Source organism: Eurypyga helias, unplaced genomic scaffold (genome assembly GCF_000690775.1).
Source record: "Eurypyga helias isolate BGI_N326 unplaced genomic scaffold, ASM69077v1 scaffold27513, whole genome shotgun sequence".
Classification (NCBI taxonomy): Eukaryota; Metazoa; Chordata; class Aves; order Eurypygiformes; family Eurypygidae; genus Eurypyga; species Eurypyga helias.
Window position 1 is genome coordinate 4236 of NW_010241073.1, and position 22498 is coordinate 26733.

Here is a 22498-nt window from a genome sequence, read left to right on the forward strand (position 1 = left end):
AGAAAATACTGCTCATGAGTAAGAGAACAGATTTTACATTTAAAAAAAATCAATGTGAAGAGCAAAGGAACAGGACAGAGTGTGCACATACAATTTTGGTCTCGTTGCTCTCTAGTTTTTGAGAGTTAATTTATCAGACATGATTCCCCTCAAAGTTTTTATTTTGTATAAATTGTACATTACTGTCTTAATTGGATTCCTGAGCCTACTGTAATTTATAATTTCTAGAAAGCACCCAAAAGGTGTATAATACGAATACAAGTGGTGAGCTAGCAGCTTCTGCCTAACTGCAGGTAATTTTATAGCTACAAGAAGGTACCTTTACGATTCAATGGTACAAACTGTTGGTGGATGAAGCTTCTATTTTAACAGAACATACATCAAAGATACGCATCTGACAAAGAAATACAACAGACACCTACTGAACTAAAAATATTTCTTCCTCCTTGCCCCTCTAACCTTTCTTTCAGGTCATCCAAGCAACGCTGAAGATGAACTTCTCCTGCTGTCACTAGCACATGCTCCCCTGTCTCCTGGATTAAGACCTGGACACACGGATCAGCTTGGTTTAAAAGCTTCATTCCTCTGACCAGCTGAGGCATATCACCTGGCAAAATAAGGTATTATTAACGAAGTGATACTGAAGAAGGAAAATTTGAATTAGGACATACTCTAAGTGAGAAATAGTTACACTCATTTTTATGGAAGTCTAAACACAAATATGTATTTTAGGAATACTCAAAAACTTCCAGCTAAGTTGTGAGGTCTTCCTGCAGGCAAATTCCTGCTTATGAGTCACAAGGAGTGGCATGGTTTAAGAGCAGCAAATGAAGACATAAACCATAATTCATCACCAAGAATTAACATACTGATGATAAAATCCACATTCTATCATCATAACCATGGTACACATTCAAACAGAAGAATTTGTTTTACATAGTTTTGCAACAGGTTTAGTACTACAAGTTAGCTATTGACTATGACTACTTCATCTTGCTTCCTGTATACAGTTAACTACATACACAGCTCAAAACCAATAAAAAAATTCAATGTTACCAATATGAAGTGATTAAAAATTTCAGGATTTTACTCCTCATTTTCACAAATTATCAAGAGATTTATTACAACTGTTTAAAGTCATCTCTCAATAAATATTTGTATTTTTTTCCAATCTTTCATGGCTGAGTGTAGCAACCTATAAATTGCTAAGGCTTAAAATGCTCCAAAGACATAAATAATAACATGTCAACTTGACTACAATACAAGCAAAAATGATTCCATATGGATTACTCGGAAGGCATGAGAGTGAATGAATCACAGCAAGGATTTAAAACTAGCTGGAAGCCAGTGTAAAGCTTTAATGCTATCAGAACCTGAAAAGGGGAAAAATCAGGAATGTGAGAGTGAAACAAAACACAGCTGGCCCCATAACGAAGGCACTTAAAAAGGGTTAATAGAGAACGAAGAACCACAGTTGAGTCAAGTTACATCAAAGCTATGCATAAACACCTCCTGTCAGCAGCTTTCATACTGAATACAATTTAAAAAAATTAATTAGTTTTCCTTTTTCTTACTTTATGTATGGGGTAAAGAATACCCACAGGCTTTCTAGGAATGCATATTCGTATTCAGGAGGAAGAGTGACATTAAACCTGTCATTCACTTGGAGACTTTTTAAAGAAATATGATATTGTGTATTTAATAATGCGCTTGTAAGGGTGTAAGAGAAAAGGATCCTTGAAAACCAGACAAAAATAAACAAAAAGTGGAAAAAACAGGCAGTTCACATGACCAAAACAGTTGAATGACGACCTTCAACCTTGTCCTCTGCACTTAAGCCCACTGAGAGGGATGAATAGTGGGTTTTTTTCCTCTTTTAGAGCTTAGGGTAACCATACAGAAAGATTTTGACATGAATGTGAAGACATGCAGCAATGTTGTGAAATATACATAGGGAAATAACTTGAATTTACTTGAGTCATTATTCCAAGTAAGCATGGAATCAACCACTGCTGAAGTAGGTTTGCTGTGGAAATCAAGCCACCCATATGTGACAACGTGCTAGGGCCACCTCAAGACTATGTGCAGCTCATGGGACAATTGATTGCTTTCAAGCTGAGCCTGCAACAGCCAAATTTTGCTTGTCTTCCTCTTATTGCAAGCAGCAGCGCATTTTCAGAACACTTCTGCAAGTATAGCTACATTTGAGGCTTCTGTCCCTCTAATAAATTTAGTTCAAACCATAGATAAAGAAATTAGAAGGGAGGAGAAATTAAGCAATGATGTAAGAATGATACAGCTTAATTACCTTAAGGAAAAAAAAATTACAAAAAAAAAAATCGGTCAGTAGTTCTAGAATTACATTCTTTTAACGTTTTCAACAGAATACTACACTCAGTAGAACCAGTAATTTCCAATACTTTCAGAATTCCTTTAGCAAATGCAGGATGTACAATATATGATTATCTGTTATTCAAACACGTAGGACAAATAGCTGCTAAGCTGCCCAATCACTTTCTGAAAAACATGTAATCTTAGTGTTAGAATATTTTGTAACTGAACAGAAAGCCAGTTATTTTGGTTCTACTAACACTACAACAAGAAATGGAAAATGGGCTGAAATTCAAAAGTAGCCAGAGCCATAGTACTGTCTGGTTGGGGGCGGTGGGGTGCATCAATTAGAAGCAGTACTGTGAATCTGTACCACACACTTAATGGTATAGCATAAAAGAATCTCAGCAGAAGTGAAAAACCCAACCATATACTTACCTTCACAGTGAAGGAATTCTGAACCTTCAGCATCAAGCAGCGTCTTACTTGAGGAACAGCTAAGTCTGACCAAAAAGTGCACAACAAGCTCTTCTGTATCTCCTCACCTACTGAGACATGAGCTGGCCGGCCAGAATAATTCACAAGGACAATAAAAGCATGGCTCTGTAGGCAGTATACACGTATTCGTTGCATACTGGGTGAGTCTCTGATTCAGAGGATACACCATAAACTAGCCAAGCTGCATTGCTACCCCCTTGAATTTGCATTACCATCCCCATTCTCCTTTACACTTACTCGGATGCTTCGGTTCAACAGCCACCCGCACAATCGGCGTAGCTTCAAAGTTGAGTGGTGTAAACGGTGGACAAGCTGGCGACGTCGAAAGCGTTGCAGACTTGAGCACAAAATCCTGCAGGCCTCCTATTCCTAACAGGAATTGGAAAAAGAAAAGCAAACCAACAAAATATCACCCACTGCCATATTAAATGAGACTAGAGACATCATCATCAAGCTAAAAAAATTCTAATTGCAAAAATCAGATTCAAAAATTCCTCACTGTTCACATAAAGTATCTGTTAAAATATTTGTGCATAATCTGGGTACTCAAGTCTCTGGTGTGACATTTGATATTTAGTCTCATGGCTCCCATTGCATTCCCTCTGTATTTTGAAAAGGAATGTTTATAACTGAAGAACAGAAAGGACATGATGACTTTTTTCCCTTCTAATACATCCAATCCTTTGTACAGCTCAGACTTATTTTTGGTGGTTTAAATTTAGAAAAATTTAGACTGCATGAGACCTCCTAAGGTCATCTACTCCCATTTCTAGCCCAAAAGAGGGCTAACTTCAAAGTTAGATCCAGTTGCTCAGGGCCTTGTCCAGTCAAGTTTTAAAAACCTTTAATGACGGAGACTGCACAGCATCTGTTGGCAAGCTCCCCCAGCGCTTAATTACTCTTATGGTGAAGAACAGGGGGCGTTTTTTTTCTTCCCACCCCCCTCATGCCCATTTGAGATTCCCATTTTCTGCAACTTGAATCTCGTAAAATTTAATTTATCACACAGTAAGCTATTAATTCTAATCCTAATATATTTTATAATGCTGGTAAGTTGGAAAAAAATGAGCTTAAATTGTAGTGATAAGAAAAAATATAGGAAAAAAGTATTAGCTATAAATCTGAAAAATAGCTGCTGTAAATGCATATTTAGTCTGGGGTGGCTGGCACATTTAAGACAATCTGAAATTATTGCCTTTGAATTCCTAACCAACAGGACATCATTCATAACTTAGAGCTATAAAAACACTACTAGAAGTGTTTGAGTAATAAAGACAACAAATAAAGCTACTATTGATATATACAGTCACTTTTCCTGATTCTCCTTCAAGCGTAAGCAACGAGCACTGCAGTACTTCTAACGGAGTATAAATCAAATGCACATGTAATTTATTATGAGAATACGACAACCGTTAGCTCATAATCTATACCTGCTTAAAAATTAAATTTGCATCTCTATATTGCAGGATATTTCTGCTCCTTTCTCCTCATTCTCCTACATGCCTGAGTAGTGATAAGCAGTACTTCTTAACCCCAGCTCCCCATTGTCACCCTAAGCCAAAAGAAGAACCTGGAAAAGTATTAAGTCTTCTTGGTTTGAGGCCAAAACCAAAGAGGGTCAGCTTCCACCCTATGAGATCATGTGGGAGTTTAAATTCTGGAGAGCCAGTCTGCTGCAGAGCTATCATCTGCAGAATCAGGCTGTTGCTACAGCTCTGAAGGCTGAATGTCTGGCCAATAGGATATGCCAAAACCCAAAATGTCACTATTTGAGAAAACCTGCCTCAAACTAACTGGAAGTAGAACAACATTCAACGGCTTTAACTGCAAGATAGCAGACGCTACAAAGAAAATAAATCTCTATAAACTCTGTGTTGCACCTGACCTATGACCAGCATCCATTTCCTCTTTTTCACTTATTCAACATGTGGTTTGAATGAAAAAACAAATGCCGGATCATCATCACCACGAGGGACTGGGAAAAGGGATGGGTCCATTTTATCCTGATCTTCTCCAGCTGGTAAAAGGAAAATGATTTAGAGTGGGAGGTGAACAGCTTCTTTTCACAGTGTAATGTGAACCAGAGAAATCACGTTACCAAATCTTACTTCAGACAGACTCTTACCGCACGTTACTGTCCTCTTACTACCATAAAGAAAACTACAAGCTCTCTGCTCGTTTCAAGTTTGAAGGTAAAAGTATATAAATTATATTAGTGTCTGGCAACAATAATGCACTAAAAATTTAAAAAAAAAAAAAAATCTGTCAGCTGTCATGAAAACCTGCCAGGCTTATCACCTGAGAGTTTTAATTGCTTAACTGTGTGAGCTAGTACAGAGCAGTGTCCAGCCCTGGTGAATCTATTTAATTTACACATTCTTAGCAATGAACATTGGGGGAAAAAAAATCCATAATGATTAAAGGTTCTTGGACAAGTTATTTACGTAATAGGATTTTGAGTAAGTAACTGCTCATGTATTTTCCGAACAGTATTAGAGGAAGATGTAACATAACTAATTCCCAAGTAACACACAACATGACAGTGGAAGAATCCTACTAATTACGCTGATAAATTAGTCAAAATTACTCTTCATCCCACTGAAATTTACACATACCACTGAGATCCCAGTGTAAGTATGCTGATTACTTGAAAGGACTTAGAAAAGCTGCTTCAAAATTAAGCTTAGAAATACGCCTCTCGTTTTAAGATTGGTTTTGTCCCATTCAGCGCGGAAGAAAGGAACCAAAGGTAAGAAAAAACTGCTTAAGCAAGGAAGGAGACACAAACTACTGCTCTTACGGTTTAGGTTAACCATTGAAATACTAAAAAGCACTGCAAGTATTTCTGAACAATCATCTCGCAGAGTACAACCTAGTCTACAAAGTACATAGTCAGTCACACAAATAAACATGTGTACCAGTCTGTTAAGAGAAGCTGGAGTTCGAAATGTTTATAGGAATTTTTAAATGTATTGACTTGATCAGTAAACTCCTCCTTTATACTAACTCTGCCTGTGGTGTGTCACCTCATTTCAATACAAAAGAAAATGGTGAATTCTCACTGTTCAGAGGAGTGTGTAAACTTTGAAGACACAATGGTTTATTAAAATCCCCTTATGAGCAACATGGCATACTTTTCCATATATTGTGTAACGCTACTTCTAACACGGTAATTGGTAGCAAAGCCTTTCCTTCCCAGTCAGGACTCAAATCACCTATACAGATTTTACAATGTAAAAGGCGAAGAGCCATATCTACTAAACAGTTACTACTATATGTTTTCCTTGTGCATTGTCCTGTTGAGATTAAGGGGATTAGAGTGTAGAGAACCAACAAGCAAGCTACCCATGCTGAAACGTCAAGCCTACCAAGAGATGCCATGTCAGATTTGATAGTAAATAGGAGACTAAGCATTTTTTTCTGCAATTCGTCATCTGCCTGCTTTGCTCCTTCTGCTGAATAGTATTTCTGTTTTGAAAAAGCATCCCCACACACTACCGGTTAGTAAAGAAACACAGTGCCTGAACTCAACCAGACTTGAATAACAGGCACTGAAAAACACCCCTCTCCAGGCCTCCGTCCACGTGCCAAGGTAATTTTACAAAGCTTAACACTCAGACAGAAACACCCAGACAGTGCAGCGCTAGATCTAGACTTGATCCTGTCTTTAAAAGGAAAAGGTAAGACTTCAAATCTCTGGTGATATAATTTTAAAAGATTACAAATGATCTCTTTTGTCCTAAAGATGCCAATCCTACACATAAATTCTTTATCAAACTGATTTTTGATAGCATATATCAAGAGTATCATCCATACTCACAGAAATGCAACCAGTTGATTACTTAATAGGCAAGGAACTCATTAAATGCCTGGGAGATAATGTTAACAAAGACCTTCCAAGTTTGGTTGTTTATCATTTAAAAGTAGGCCAAATTACGGTGCACATCAGGGAGAATTATTACACAGATGCAGAACTGTTAGATTTACAAAGGTCCTTCTTTTGTTGAGTACTGGCTATTACCTGCCGTAGAAGATAAGAATACTAAATCAAGGATATACTTACTTGTATCACCGATAGTTTTACCACATGGTAGAAACTAAATGGTAAAAATAGATAAGAACATCATGACTGAAATTTTCAAAAGGAGCAGGAGACTCAAGACAAGTTTCCATTTACTTTTCACTTATGTCTTGCTGGTAACCACTACACCTTAGACACTAATTTTTCAGTCTTTAAAGATAAACTACACTCTTCCAACTGAATTCAGCTATAAAGATCTGAGCACATAATAGATCAATTTCAAGATATATGTAATTAGTTTCCTTTGATGTAGAAGGATTTAGCATTTAATGTTCTTTCAAGATGCAAAAAGAGAAGCAGACACCACTACCATAACTTCACCGTACATAACTTTTTCAATCAGATAAGGAAATAATTTAGTTTGCAGTGTGAAAAATCAAACAAAGGAGGATGAAAGCTGTTTAAGTTTTAACTTCTGCCACATTGTTACTGGCCTCAGCACACTAGTTCAGTGGATCTTTTATCTTCTCTCACTGATGATATCACCACTTAAGAATCCTGGGCTGCTCTGGAATCGAGACATGTCAAAATTTAGACTAACACCGTAAGGAAACAAGTAAAGAAAAAAGCTAACGTTACTACTCCCAGTAAGGTTCTGTCTCCACTGAAATATATCATTCCTTATCAACGCCATTTGTTTAGAAGGATTAAGATTTTACTACATGCACAGCCTCCTGTTTAAATGCTCCATGCACCCCACGCACTGTGCTGTGTATCAGTGAAGAAAGACCAAGCAAGCTCATTTGTAATTCATGTCAAAGGAGCTGTGATGCAAACTTCTGCAAACCTATGCAATCCGAAATCTTAAAACAAGCATGTGCCTTTTGTTTTAAAGGGAGTATACAATTAGACTAAAACCCCTATAATTTTCTTTGGGCAGTAATTCAAATACTTTTCTTTTTTTCCCCTTCCTAATGAGAGACATTTGAAAAGAAATACTTTTAAAACTGTCATTATAAAACACATATGAGAAAATATATTCACAAATTCACGTTAATAGTATGATTGGCTCTCAGATGTTTCCAGTTTCTCCTTAAAATAGATAGGCTAAAAGCCAACTAAAACAAAGAGAAAGGCAAAATGTATTTGCCAAATAAAATTAAAATCATAAAAAAACTAATGCACCCCCACATCAATCATCATTCTCTTTCAAATCTACCCACAGAATTCTGCTTTTCCCAATATCTAGTATAAGCATAGAAAAGATTATACCATGAGCACACTGTTACCTATTAGGGTGACTAATACTGCACATACACTTCAAGCATCAGCCTCCATCCTTCCATTACTATCCCTAATTTAAATAAAAATAATAATAAGAAAAAATAAGGAGGAAGGATTTTGCACAGAGAAACTGGCTTTTGGTAGGATTTTGGACAAGCTACTATGCCTAAGGAACCCCCTGTATTATACATTTATTGCCTCAGATTTTAAGCATGTTTCTCTTGAGTCTCATGGGCACTGCATAGAGACATCTGAGGGCAGAACTTGACCTTTCTATATTAGAAACTGTTTCTGGAAGGGAAGGGAATGTAAATCAAGACACAGACCACATTCTAGTTGAGATTTCATCAACTTTTTCCCTAATACAGACCACATGTTAGCGCAGATTGCTGGTGAGCCTCCTCTCCTCATCTGTAATCGTGCACTTCCCCCTCGACTGTCCTTACTTGCTTCTGAGGCAAGTGGAATTGCTTGTATGGAAGACAGAATACTGCCGTGTGTGTGCATGATTTCAGCTGTTCTCAGTACCTTCCAGTCCCTTTACAGTTAATTTAACATTTTCTTTTGTATTTCATTTCCTCTTTCCAATGTGTTTTTTTGAGCTGAATCTCTAGAAACCACCAGCATCCAACAGTCTGTAGATGCCTTTCTCTGTCCCTGTTCATGAGTTTCAAAGAAACAAGTTCTACCTAATATGTGCTAGAGATGAACAAGCAGACACATGCATTCAGTTCCTCAGTACAAAGGTGTTAAGCTACACTTTTACTGTAAAACTTTACTTTTAGGTTCCCAGCAGTTTTAGGGCAAACTGAGCATAACTTTCTGATCAATGAAAAGTAAACTGAGACATATTATAACAAAATTCCCTCTCCCCGAGAAGAACCCCTCAGTGCTTTACTACTGAATCATCGAGTAGTGAAAGAAGAAAAAGTACCAGGAGACCCCAACGAGTTCTTGTAGGGAAGTAGTTCGAAGAACAATTCTGTCTGCTTTTAGAAGAACTGCAAGGAAAGCAATACAATGATCTAACAGCACGTTCCACTGCAATTTCCTATTGCAACATTATAGTTGTGAAGAGGATTGCACACATAACTGATGCTTGCTTACTCATTACAAATCTTCTGCTGAGATTCTCTGGGAAAAAAATACCCTATATTTGATTAAGTAATCAGGCTGCATGACAACATATGCTTCCTAGCTGGTGATTGAGTCGACAATTGCAATTATGAACTTTCCTATCCTTTTCTCAGACGAGACTAAAAAAGTTTCAAGAAAACTATAAAAGAATCCCTTTACATTAAATGGCAACATCTTTGAAATGATAAAGTGAATGAAGAGAGATCCACTTGTGCTCAGTCTTTGTGAAAAAGCAGACATCAAAGCTCAGTCAGGAATTTTTTTGCTAAAATACGAATTTACTGGAAACAGAATTAAACCAGAATCAGTTAACACTCCAATTTTGACTTCTGGGTTTACAAATAGGTGTAGTCAAAATGAAATATTGATTTCCTTAAGTTGCTTAATGAGGCAAATAAATATAGAAGATGAAAGTATTTCAGATAATGATGTTTTTCCTATGCTACAAAATTATTTCATTTCTCATGCCATACTGATTTTTTGGGCTCAAAACTAAAGTAAATGATCCTGATTTTTAAACATTCATGGTTACACTTAATTTTAGCACAGAAACTTAGAAAGAAAGTTCATGCGTAGATCTGCAACCCTCCCCAACCCTCTTTATGTATCATTAAATCAACGCGCTCATAGCTTCAACGCCAATAAAAAAGTGGAAAACAAATCTTTACTCAAATAAAAGATTAAATAGCTTACAACTGCAAAGTGTCCTTGATAAAGTCACTGAACGGTACCTTTTGTGGTTTTATAAAAGTGTTAGTTCTTCTACTGTAATATACTTTGCCTGTGCCCAGACATTATAATTCCTTTGCACACGCCAGCTCAACTTGACATCACTCGAGTGAGGGCAGCGATACCGAGCAACAGTGAACATGGACACAGATCTTTGTACAACATGACCACATAGGCGGTGGGACTGACTTCAGTTAGCCCGTACACCAAATTAAAACTTCCATTACTGCATGTGGAAAGCATTTAGCACCATACAGAACTCTTCAAGGGTTTTTGAAACATAAACCAAATTTTAGATTTCTAATTACTTTGAATAAATTATTTTAATTTGACCTGACAGCAACACATCTGAACTTGCTTAATTTTTTTTAATGACTACCAGAACTTCAGAGGCGGGTCAGCATGGTGGTTGTCCCAAACCAATGGAGTTTAGAAATGGTTGTTTCAACACGTTTACTTTGATAATCTAAAAGTCCTTTGAACTACTGATTTGTTGGTTTACTCATTATCGGTACTAAATGCGCTTTCCTAAATCCATGAAATGGCATATTGTACTGGAAAACAGATCCGCTGAATGCATATGGAATATCCTGCACAAGGGAAGAAAGTTTTGCCCAGCAATCCACTAAGGAAAGCGAAAGTCTTCCAGGGAACAGAGCTTTAACTATGCTCCCAAAAGAAAATCCGTATTTTCTGGAGATGAAAAATGTCTCACAGGTGCAGCTCTGGATATTTCTAGGAAGCCTCCCTACTTTGTCCCTCAGATAAACACATGCCAGTCATCTACTGATGATTTCTGCTGGTTCAATGAGAAAAGTATTTAACAAAAAAAGTTCTCTCATTTGTAAATTCCTGTACTGAAACTCTCCAAGACTCCAGCTATGATGTTGACATCTGTCCTGTAGAAGACAGAAAAAGATGGGGCTACTGACCCTTCATAAAGCTGTTTTGTACATATGAGAAAATGTCAACAAACACCAAGAAAACATTGGAGTGTTCAAGCAGGATGCTTTAGTTTAGGTATTGACATCAATTACCTCATTAAGTCTGCAAGAGGAACACATACTGAAAGACCTGAGATTCCTCACCCTCAAAGTAGCAGAATAACAAGAGAAATCTCTATATTCCTGCAGTCTCTAGCAAAGACACAGCTTATATTTTGGAAGTTAAAGAGGAGAAAATTCAAAATATTTTAAAATAAACCTCTCCGGCTCTCTCAATATATCATAGTAGTTACGTTAGAAAAAAGTAAAGAAATTATAATTCTACTCTTTTGCAAGACCCCCATTAATAACATCAGCCACGTACACATGCTCAGTTCTGGAAGTCTGTTAAAATAGCTTCTTATTCCCCATAGGTCTGTAACATGAATAGATTATTTATCAGCAGTATTAATCCAAACAATTACTTCTTACTTTAATAAAGTGCTTTAAAAATATTTCACCTACATTCACATGTATATAGAACTCCAGAAGACGCGGAAGGGGAGGCAGCAGCCAGAGGCTGAGGGGAAGCACTGAAGCAATTGTGTTCTGTCAGAGGGTTTAACATTAGAGGAAAGGAGCTAGAGGCTAAGCCTTTCTACTTAAAAATATAGTAAAGTTCAATATTTACGTTTAAGTAGATACTGGGAAAACATAAAAACCCATACAATATTTAAATATTTTTATGAGTGTACTTGAGGCACAATGACAGTGAAGGTGTAAAGTTCAACAGAGTTTTGAACACCACAGCAAACTGAATTCTTCTAATTTCTTGATCAAGAAACAGAGCAAAATAACTAATCTCAGCTAGCAGATGAGTAACATCAAATTATTTCCTCTGAAATCAGACTAGCTATAGCATAGTCTGACAACCAACCGAACGCTGAGAGAAAATGCCATTTTATGTTTTATTCAGTTTTAGTAATGTATCCTGAAAAGGGGCAGACTTCATGTATATACTGTTTTCTTAAACTGAGTATTATAAAATATAAGTAACGTCTGTTACTTCCCAGAATCAATTATAAGAGGTGTTCAAGTTAATGAGGCCTTCAGGCACTGATGTTGCAAGGAATTCATTTTAATCTGTACAAGTCTTGGAGGTTTTGTCGTATTTGTCTAGAAAAAGCTACGTGGACATATTGCTACCAGTTCTGCACCACATAGCCTAGGTACACAGGGAATTTGGAATCTACTACTAGAAGGGCCAATTACACAATTTAATGGTAGTTAGTTTAAAGCTCATTAAATTTTGTCCATCCTTGTCCTGGGTTTAGAATTTGTTTAACTGTAGAATCCCAATATACTTGATTTACGTTTCAGCAGTCAAAACAAAAAAAAGAATACGAGGCCTTTATCATTCAAGACATCAGGTAAATGCAAAGACAGACTAATCACTTCCTAAGATACTCGGACACCTCAAGCAGCATACCAATTACCAAATGTGTACAATATCCTGTGGGAAATGCCCTACTGAGTCACTGACCATTTATCCCGTTAACTTGTAAGACATGTAAGTAACTAATTAAAATTCAATTTTCCAAAACCTGACCCAATGCCTAATGCTTTAAAGGCACATCCCCAACCCCCCCGCTGTAAGCGATTTCTGCTTGCTTATTTTGTTGCCGTGGGAAATATGGCATGAAGTGTTCCAAAGTACCATGAATAACGGATCATTTCAGTCTAGATTATGCAGAAGTTGATGTTTATTTTAAATACAATAATTTTCAAGAAGGATGAAGAATAATACAAAATTTGACCTCAGGCTAAAAGAAACCTTTGAATAGCTCATTTGTAGTTACAAGCAGTAATATTGTGGGGAAGAATTAATTAGAAGAAAGATTCTAACACAAGAAAGCAACTCTTCAATGCCTCGGATTAGGCCTATTTGACATAATGGGTGTACAAACCGATGGCATGAGAGGGAACGGGATGCCTTAAAAACACCTGTTATATCAACAGCCTTGGAAGTTACTAAGTTATTGATTTTGTGCTCCAGTTTAACAGGAAAATGAATTCCAAAATAAGCTGAAAATACACTCAAATAATTAAAAGAAAAAGTTACTGACACACAAAAACCTGTGTCTGGGCCATTAATACCAATCTCAGACTGAAAGGCAGAGATATGCTCCAAATTCATCAAATAAAACCGAGCTAGAATAGTGACAAATTTATAGTGAAAAGTAAAGACCACATTCCAGAAAGTTATTTCAAAACACACACATTAATCACTGACAACAGTACCTAAGAAATACAAAATAATATAGTCCTGGAGAAAATGTTCTGCTAGCCCTTCATTATTCTGGTTAAAATAGGTTCTTGTCACTATGATACCAAAAAAAAAAAAAAAAAAAAAAAAAAAAAAAAAAAAAAATCTATTTTTCAAAAAAAATTAAAAGTATATTTAAATCATTAATTTTACAAGTGAGCTTCACATTAAGTATTTCTGTCAGTCTGCACTTATGTAAACTAAGCATACCAGAATCACATCTACTTAAAACATGTAAAGAATACCTAAAACATAAGACTACTACTCCTTATCTCCCAACTTTTTCCCCCAGTGGAAGAGAGTGCCACTTCCCCCCTAATTTCTGATTACTAATGTATCACGGAGAGTTATTACTGTAATTCATAGTCCATATAATATTGACTTCCTAAAATATTCCAAGATACTAACTTGTATCAGCTGTAGGTCAAGAGGAAAATGGGAAAAAAAGATTATTCTTAAGATATGAGAATTCTTAAGACTAGTGCAGAAGAACATATAATTGAACTGGCCTTGAAAATGTTCCTTTATTTCAAAATGGAGAAGAAAAAAATAAAAAGAGCTAATCTAGATTTTTAATGCCTCATTGCAAAAAGTAACTGATAGGATTTAATTTCATACCCGTCCCATCAGTCTACATGCAACAATCATCCCCAACACTGCCCAGTGCATCTGTTACACACAGGCAGGAGCCTCGCACTGAGAAAAGACAGCAGGAAGGGAGTTCAAGGCTTTAACGTCCCCACATCTGGAAAACCTCTAGTGCTTCATTTCCTTTTCTGCAGTAATAACACCAGCCAACGAGTGCTTCATTTGCACTAGAGGATAAAAGGAAAAGAGACCCCGCTCCAAAAGGTAGTCTAGGAACACCATCCCAAACACAGCTAGGATGACCTAGCAGCCAGTTGCCATCGAAGACGGCAATCCTGTCCCCAGTTCTGGCTTCCCAGCAGCAGCACCAGCATTTGTGAGCCAATTCCGGATACTAAACAAACAGACCTAATACAAAGGCAATTTTCCTTCTCACCCAATTTTCACTCCCTCAACTAAGCAAGCATTAATCCATTTCTAAGAGACACTGCTTCTGACATGCTGACCAAGAAAAGGCAAATCAAATATTAACCATGGTGAAGCTCCCATGGCATGACGGAGCCAATGAGAGTATAGGTTTAACGACCACCATCTTATAAAACTAGCGAAGAGACCTTTTTTCCCTCCCATCCGTGCAGAAAGTGGAGCTAACGCCTCACGGTCCTGAAAGAAGTCTGTCTCCCTGCCTCACCGCTACCCCCCCACCAGAAACTAGACCAGTCTGGCCCGCATTCTGCTGACTAAGCAGAAGAGCCCACAGATGCCGTATCGCGTATCACCCACAAGCAACAGGACTCGGCGGCTGCTGCTTCAAGACAAAGCAAAACCATAACACACAATGTCAGCTGCTTTCCCCAACAAAAGAAACGTGGCCGTGTGCCACAGCCAGGCTTGAAATGCTCTGGGAGAGTTCTGGGGAGATGAACCACTTCTACTAAAAATGAAAAGCATTTCTGCTAAAACCGGCTGATGGCTTAAATTACTTTTTTTGGTTGAGAAGCAACCCTTCCAACACAGTATGTCATACTTCCTGAGGAGATTATGTACACAGAAGAATCTGTTAGAAATGGAGGATGTTTTTGGTCCCATTTCCAAAGTAAACGCAACTCCTGTAATCACACAGTCTCCCCTCAACAACTTTCAAACATGTTGTCAGCTTCCACTAAGTTTACCAGGGAGAGAGAGGGGAGGCATTGGATATAATTAAGTTTCCACAAGTTATGTCAAAGCAATGGCTAAGGACTGATGGGAAACCAAAATTGGTGAGCTCACTGAAAGAAGGGCAGGCAAAACACGATCATTATATACCCTGCTTGGAAGCAGGCTGGCTTCCAGGCTTCCCGGCTGGCCAACTGGGACACGCACAACTGCAGGACAGGCACAGCTTAGAGGGAAGCTGAGGATTTTAAGGACACCAGACCACAGGAATCCAGGCTTTGTTAGTACCACTGCTCAGAGCACTTGCTTTTTTGAACACGTCACAAAATGAGTCTTTTGTGGAAAAGCTCCAAAAAACGTAGCCATCAGGATTCCATACGTGTTAGGTCCCATTCTGAATGCTTCTTAACACACAGCTCTTTGCATCCATGAACCACAGAGGCTGGCTTTAGAATTCATCACGGGTGCTTTCAACTTCCTCATCCTCACCAGCTCCAGCAGACCAAAGAGGGGGCAATCGGTTTGAATGTCTCTGCAGACGTACAAGTGCAAATAACTGATGTAACAGGAACTATCTTCATTTATATTATTGGGTTCACAGCCCACGCAACACACAATGGTTGCCCCGATGCTTCAACATTCCATAAACCTGATGTGTACAAATCTTAACACCGGAAATTTGGAGCACACCAGGTATTTAAATGATTATCTGTTGCTCAATACTGTATTTCAGAAATCCAATTAAGTCACCAAAAAAGGCTTCTATCAAAGTTGGCAACGACAATACTTTAGCCAATGAAGCCTAAAATGACAGTAACAGATACACTGACTTACCCCCCATACATTAACTTAAACAAGTATATAATTTACACATTCCAAATGGTTTGGTTTTTTTCCTACTTCTCCACCAGTACATTGCCTTGGCTCAGGTCTGCCTACTTTCAAGTCAGTAATAGTGTGCTTAAATCACTGTTAAGTGCCTTTTAAAAAACTGTTCCCTTCAAATTCATTAGGATGACAGAAATTTCTCCATTCCATATGGAAAAGTGTTCATTCAAGTCCTTAAATTCAGTGCAATTTTCCTATTGTGATCTTCACACAGACAGGCCCAGAAACAAAGATGGCATGGTAGAACACTCCCTACCAACTTAGGTAATTATCTACCAAAACCTGCCTGCACAAAGGAAGGTTACCAAATGAAAATCTCCAGAAAACACTAGCTAGAGTCCATGAGAATTATGACAGAAGGGCAGCCTTGGAAAATGGAGCCTCTCATTTTTTAAAATCACTGGCTTGAGTTTTGCCCACATACATAGCAGACCTCAACGGAGAGAATTAGGTAGTAGGGAGCAAGAAAGGTTAGAAAAGAACATATTTCTTTTGGTATCAATTAGATGAAAAAAGGTAGCTATATTTGGCCTCAGGTGTCAATGCCAAAATTTCAAAATACAAAAAACAAGTCAGCAGCTGTTCTGCATCCTAAAAACTACATGATAACAGCCCCTCAAAAATTACCCTTACTGACCTATAACTGGAATTAAACAATTCTTTATAAATAACAGATTCTGACACCTCTAAGGTGAAACTGGAAGTTTTATCTATGCTTGCTGTTTTCAATGAACAGAGTTTTGACAATGAAATTATAATAGCTATTACTAGATAAGTACACATGGAGTTGAAACTCACACTGCTTAGCTTGCAACCTCTGCAGAAGAATATTTCTAGCAAATATCAGCTTTTCCAATTATTTAGGAAATGATAAACCACTACAAACAATCTAAACTGTAAGCCTAAACTGTCCAGCGCAGCCCCTTTAACACTGTTGTTTAGCAGTGCTCCACAGTTTGACATCAGTTGATACTCCTAAATATAGCTCTGCCTTACCTCCCCCCCACAGCTCACCAGCCAGCCAAAGCCAACTTCATGACTCACACTCTGACACAGGCCAAACAACCCTCACAACACTTTTGCAATTTCATGTGAAGCACGAAATAGCATCAAAATCTCAGGAAAATATTTAGGAAATAACTCGCTAACGTATAGCCTTCGTTAACAATCTCTTGACTTTGTAACCTTGCCTTTTGTCACACCGGATTTTGATGCTCCACAACCCTGTTCCTGTTCAGCGGGGTTGTGTGCAGAACGGATTCCAAACTGGTCTTCCTCGCTCAGCTCCCACGTCCTTACGGCAACCCCCTCCCTGCTTTTTCTGAGCTCCTCGAAGAAATTTTGTTGACAACAGAGGATGGAACAAAAGAGAAATATACAAAGTAATAGAAGGTTTCTGTGGCTAGATCAAGTGTAGAAGCAGGAGCATTCCACAACCACGGATGGTATTTATTGCAAGAAGGGTGTGTATTACAGGCACTGGGTCTGTTACACAGCAAGACAAACCCTTCTTCACATGCGGGTGGGAACGCGTGCATCCTGCTCCTCCCCCTCACACAGGAGACCTGGCTAAGATTAGGAAGTGCTCGAGCAGGAATTTAAAACACATTCAAATAAATTGCCCACGTGGATTAGAGGTTTATATTGCATAAACAATGCCAGTTCGGAGAAGAGCTTTTGCATTCGCTGAGGTTGTGGTTAACTAGAATATTCTCATGTACCCTCACTTTATTGACATGGGATAACTAAGGTCATCAAAATACAGTGCTGAGGTAGAAAGAGTAACAGATGGAAAGGCAGGGAGAAATGTGGAATTTGAGGAGAACAGGAGGTTAACACTAAGATTTGGAGAGGGGAGCTTAGGGGAAAAAGGGCATATTTCAGAGCCATGTTAACACTCCTAAGACAGCTGAGGGAGGTCCAGCCTAATTTCTAGAGCCTGGCTAATACTCTGTGCAGAAGGCAATTAGTGTAGCCAAGAAAATTAAAGAAACATTCAGAAAGGAGAGTTTTCCCATCTCTTTTTCATATAGAACAGTAGCTTTTCTCAGTACAAACTAAGTATCAAAGAAAAAAAGGATGGTAAAAGAGATGTTTTCATGACAGTGGCTTTACGTAACACTACACTGCCTCTGAAACCAGTGCATTGTTTCTGAGTTGAGCTAATAATCACCATACTGATTGCAGATCTTTGGCCTTCAGAACACTCCGTGAGGTTAATTTCATTTAGAGCCAAAGCATTTGTAGATTTTCTGTGAAGAAATCTACACATTGAAGAAATGCATGTTAAAAACCACAATCCAAAGTTGTCAGCACACTGACAGTGCTGTGAATCTATGTGAGACCTTGTCCCAAAATTACAATTACTACATGTATTTGCATTGTATGAAAAGCACTGCCCTCTGCCTTCTCATTAAATGGGAATAAGAAAACAGTTTAAAGGATAAAACAAGTTACCTGGTTCCTATTTCCATTTCTAGCAAAAAAAAAAAAAACACATGGAAAATTACATGACAACTCTCTGACTACCTTAATTGGTCAAGGAAACATCATCATCCAGATGCTCTGAATACTGAGATCACTTGGTATTCATCTTAAATTATAACAGTTGTGCATAGGTAATAAGAAAAACGGTGAATAACAAAGAAAACCACCACTATTTTTTCTTCAGAACTGTTTTGTTCACAAGATGTTTGTTTCAAGTGTAAAGATGGGAAAAGGCCGTATTCAATCAAAGCCATATAAAGGAGCTTCAACTTTGCATGACCTTGGAAAAGAGACTCTACAAAAATAGGTAACAGCACAAATTCAAGAGACTTACACATTTTCTATTGCTACAAAACACATATACAGAGAACAACATCCTGATGTACTAAAGCTGAAAAAAGTAAATTATTCAGAAGTCGAGAACTATGCAAAAATAGTGACAAACTAGATCTAACCAACAAACCTACACTGCCTAGAAAAACTTTTGCCTACCTAAAACTTTCACCTATCTAAACCCTTTATCATTCACAGTCTCCTACAGGGCACAGAGAGATATTTTAAGGCTAAACTAATTTCTGGAGCCAAGTTTCTTGTCATCCCCCCGTTACACATGGTGTATTTCAGCACTGACAAACATCAGAACTGAAGATACTCTGAGTCATTTATACGATTATCTAGGTAGGTAGTTTGTGCTATTCAGGGATGCGTTGGGAAAAGCACATTGTCCTTACTGAGGCTGTGAAAGGATAAAGCAGCAACACTGCATACAAGGCCTGGAAAGAGAGAGGATGTCTTAGGAACAGAGATGCATGCACACCTAAAATACATCTTTCAGATACAGAAAACAAAGATAAACTAATAGCTTGATGATTAATATAAGTTTTTACACCCTTCAATGTCTTTGCAATTCCAAACTTAAGTAGAAGTTTAGCCTAAATGATACCTGAGTTACATTTTTTTAACATTTTTGCTTAGTTATCTGCCCCGAAGCAAACTATGACTTGATACCACCACAAGTATCTACATTTTACAACCAACCTCTACTACATGAATTGACTTCCTTTATTATGAAGCTGAAAAGCTTAATTCATCTTACAGAAACTGAACTTTATCGACCAGAACAGCTACGGGAATAGCCTGCTGATGGAAAGCACACGTCTTTTCAAACATGTCACTACTCAATTCAAGTACACCATCACAGTAACACGAGAGATGTATTTGCCCTAAGTAACAACGCAAAATTTAAAATCCTTTAAGAATAAAACTTCTTTTCCACATTGGTAACGGCACACATTCTTAAACCGAGCAGATTTATGGTACCTTTATGATGTCCGAATTGCTATACATGAATTTACATGTACTAAGGCACATATTTGCAAATTAATATGTGCTTAAAGTGATTATTTTGTTGCTAATTCCTGAAATGACATAGCATGTTCTCAATCTGAATTTTAGAAAACCCACGGCCGCATCAGACAAAGGAAATGTTTTCAAACAGCTTTCTGAAAGTTTGAGTTCTATAGCAAACTACCTCTGCAGAGGGAATTATCCAGCGTGTTTAACTCACAAGCAGGAACACAAGCCTAATACCATTTTATACAGAGGGATAGAAGTTTTAATTATACAGTCTAAATACAGATCCTTGGTGAATCAGGTAGTTTACACCTCTGTTGAAAACTGAACCTTAAACACTAATTCCACAAATTAGGCATGCTTGCTGAATCTCACAGTCATTTACTCCAGTGCCTGAGTGTCCACGTTCAACCCTGAACTGGTATTTCCCACTCTGTTGTAAAGTATTTCATAGTGGCACTAACTACACTTAGAAATGGAATTATGACAACTTTGAGTGCAAAACCAAAGTTGCTATCATAGATCCTCACTTAGTAATGGATACTAAAGTCTCCATGGAGATTTTCAACCAATCCATCCAAGCTAGATCGTTCCTGGTAAAACCACATCGTAAGAGAGAAGAGAGCGCATGGCTATACTAAAAACTGTCACCCATTAAAAATACCGACATCCTAGTTTTAAGGACAACACTGCTCTAAACAAAATACAAAACATCAATCATAAAAGCATGCTCCAAGTAATTGTTATCACCAGATTGAGGGAGGGTATGGTTTTCAGGCTCTTCAAATGAAAATGTGAGGTAATTTCCCCAAGTCATCAGTGATGGATCTCAGTATGCTGGAAAAAATCCCAAGCGCAACATTACGGATGTGAGCTCAGCCAATCACCTCAATACTTCACCTTAAGACCATTTTACTTCAGTGATACTAACTACTTTAACACTCATTTTTTCCAGTACTGTAAGAGAACAAGAGGGTCGTTAGCCAAGTAATAAATATGGCTATTTGTGTAGATAACTGTTCTCCCTTTATTTATACACGGACATATTCAGTTTCATAGAGGGAGAGACTAAAAATAATACAGCGATGCTGACTAAAGAAAGTAACTGTGAATACTGGGGGAAATCCCTACCCTCTCATTTTAAAGAGCCTTGAAAAATGACCCAATCAAGTACTCACACAGATTTGGACATTTTGGAGACAAGCCAGCTAGTATCTAAGACCTAAATCCACAAACAGCTATTGGAAGGCCGAGGAACATCTGCCCAGAGGCAATAACTACAGAAGCCAATTCTCCACCCTTACACCAGGAAAGGGAGTCAGTCTCCTTTAACACTGGCCCTGAATTCTGATCGATGTGTACTAGTGTAATAACAGGCATCTAATAAATTTGAAGTTTCAAGGCCAAAAATCACTTACTTCTGAAGCAAACACAGGGGTGACAGATGACTGCCTGCACTTCTGTGCTTAATTGCTAGCTGAGGTTAAACCACGACAGTCCTTAAACCCTCTTTCCAGTCTATTTCTAGATCTTTTCTATTAAGTGGCTGCAGAGCATGTGCCTGCTGCTGTGCTGCGAGTTTCTTCAAGCAGCAGTGGTATGAAATCGTCTCGATGCTTGTTAGTCCCGCTGCTGCCCACAGGCATATAAGTAGCGGCAGCCAACACAGACAAGTCTGGGCAGCTTTCCTTCTACTACTATTTGGGAAACCTCAAGCATCAGTAGTGTCTGTCTGCACAGAAACTCCAAAGAACCAGGAGTACTTGCCTCACATTCGGAGGATTATTTAGAAGTTTAATTTTCATTTACATGAAAGCTCAGATTTTACAGATTACAGTACCTAAAAGTTGCTTTAAAACTGATACAGAATGTTTCCCTCCGTTCTCTTCTTTCCTCAAAAACTTAATTATTTGAATTTTTTTGACATTATAATCCAGCAGTGGTCAGAAGCAAACTTAAAGGCATTTTGGCTAGATGAATGTGTTATGACTTTAACTTAAATAATTTTACACAGCTCAATTTTTAAATATGATAAAAAACCCTCTTGTATTCCAGTGGCAAGACTAAACACATTTTTAGGATCTCATAATAAACCCCTGAAAATTCCAGAAGCACTAGAGAATTTAGAAGTGGTTTTCTTCAGAAAGAATTACTACACTTATGATTTCCTTTTATAGTTGTAAGAAGCTACAGTCAGAAAAACAGAAAAATGTATCTGCTCAAAATGCAATTTAAAACCTTCAATATAAATAAAAAAAACACCCAGTCTAAAAAGGCTCTATAAGGAAACCATTAACCAGTCAAAGTATTCTTCCCTGAAAAACCTTAGCTGGGTCAACAGACACATGACAGTGTTGTACCTCTGACCTAAAACATGTCAAGTTTTTCCCTCTCCAGTGATGTGTTGTTAATGATTTGAAAACAAGGTAATGAACCACTTATTTCTTTTGCAATAAAGTTTCTCAAGTCAAATCCCCTGAAATGGAATCACAAACCAGCAGAAATGGCAAGGCAAACAGGGTGAAGGAAACAGCGAAACAGGCTTCTAAGTTCGTGTGATACTAGGTCATTAGCTGCCCACCGTGTCGTGTTGCATTGCCCAACAAGCAACACAAATTACTCAGCCTGCTTGGTGGAAGCACACACAGCAAAGAGCAGTAATTGCAAAGGGACTTAGTCCGCTACAGCAGAAATAGAGTTAAAAAACTGGCTTCAGCTTCCAGCACTGAAAGGCCAAACAATAGATTAACTATCCCTGTCTTTAGCTGAAAGAAA

At 37.9% G+C, this 22498-nt stretch overlaps 1 protein-coding gene across 1 annotated transcript in view; it reads right to left on the reverse strand.

The window, feature by feature from the left end:
• Nucleotides 1-459: 459 nt before the first annotated feature.
• Nucleotides 460-22498, reverse strand: part of EFTUD1 (elongation factor Tu GTP binding domain containing 1) — a gene marked incomplete at its 3' end in the record, with an annotated part of 49459 nt that continues 27420 nt past the window's right edge. Inside the window, exons 15-16 of the mRNA XM_010148639.1 lie at nt 3067-3198; nt 460-607 (exon numbers count right to left, since the gene is read on the reverse strand). Coding sequence (XP_010146941.1) covers nt 460-607; nt 3067-3198 — 280 coding nt within the window. The remainder of the gene's footprint in view (nt 608-3066; nt 3199-22498) is intronic.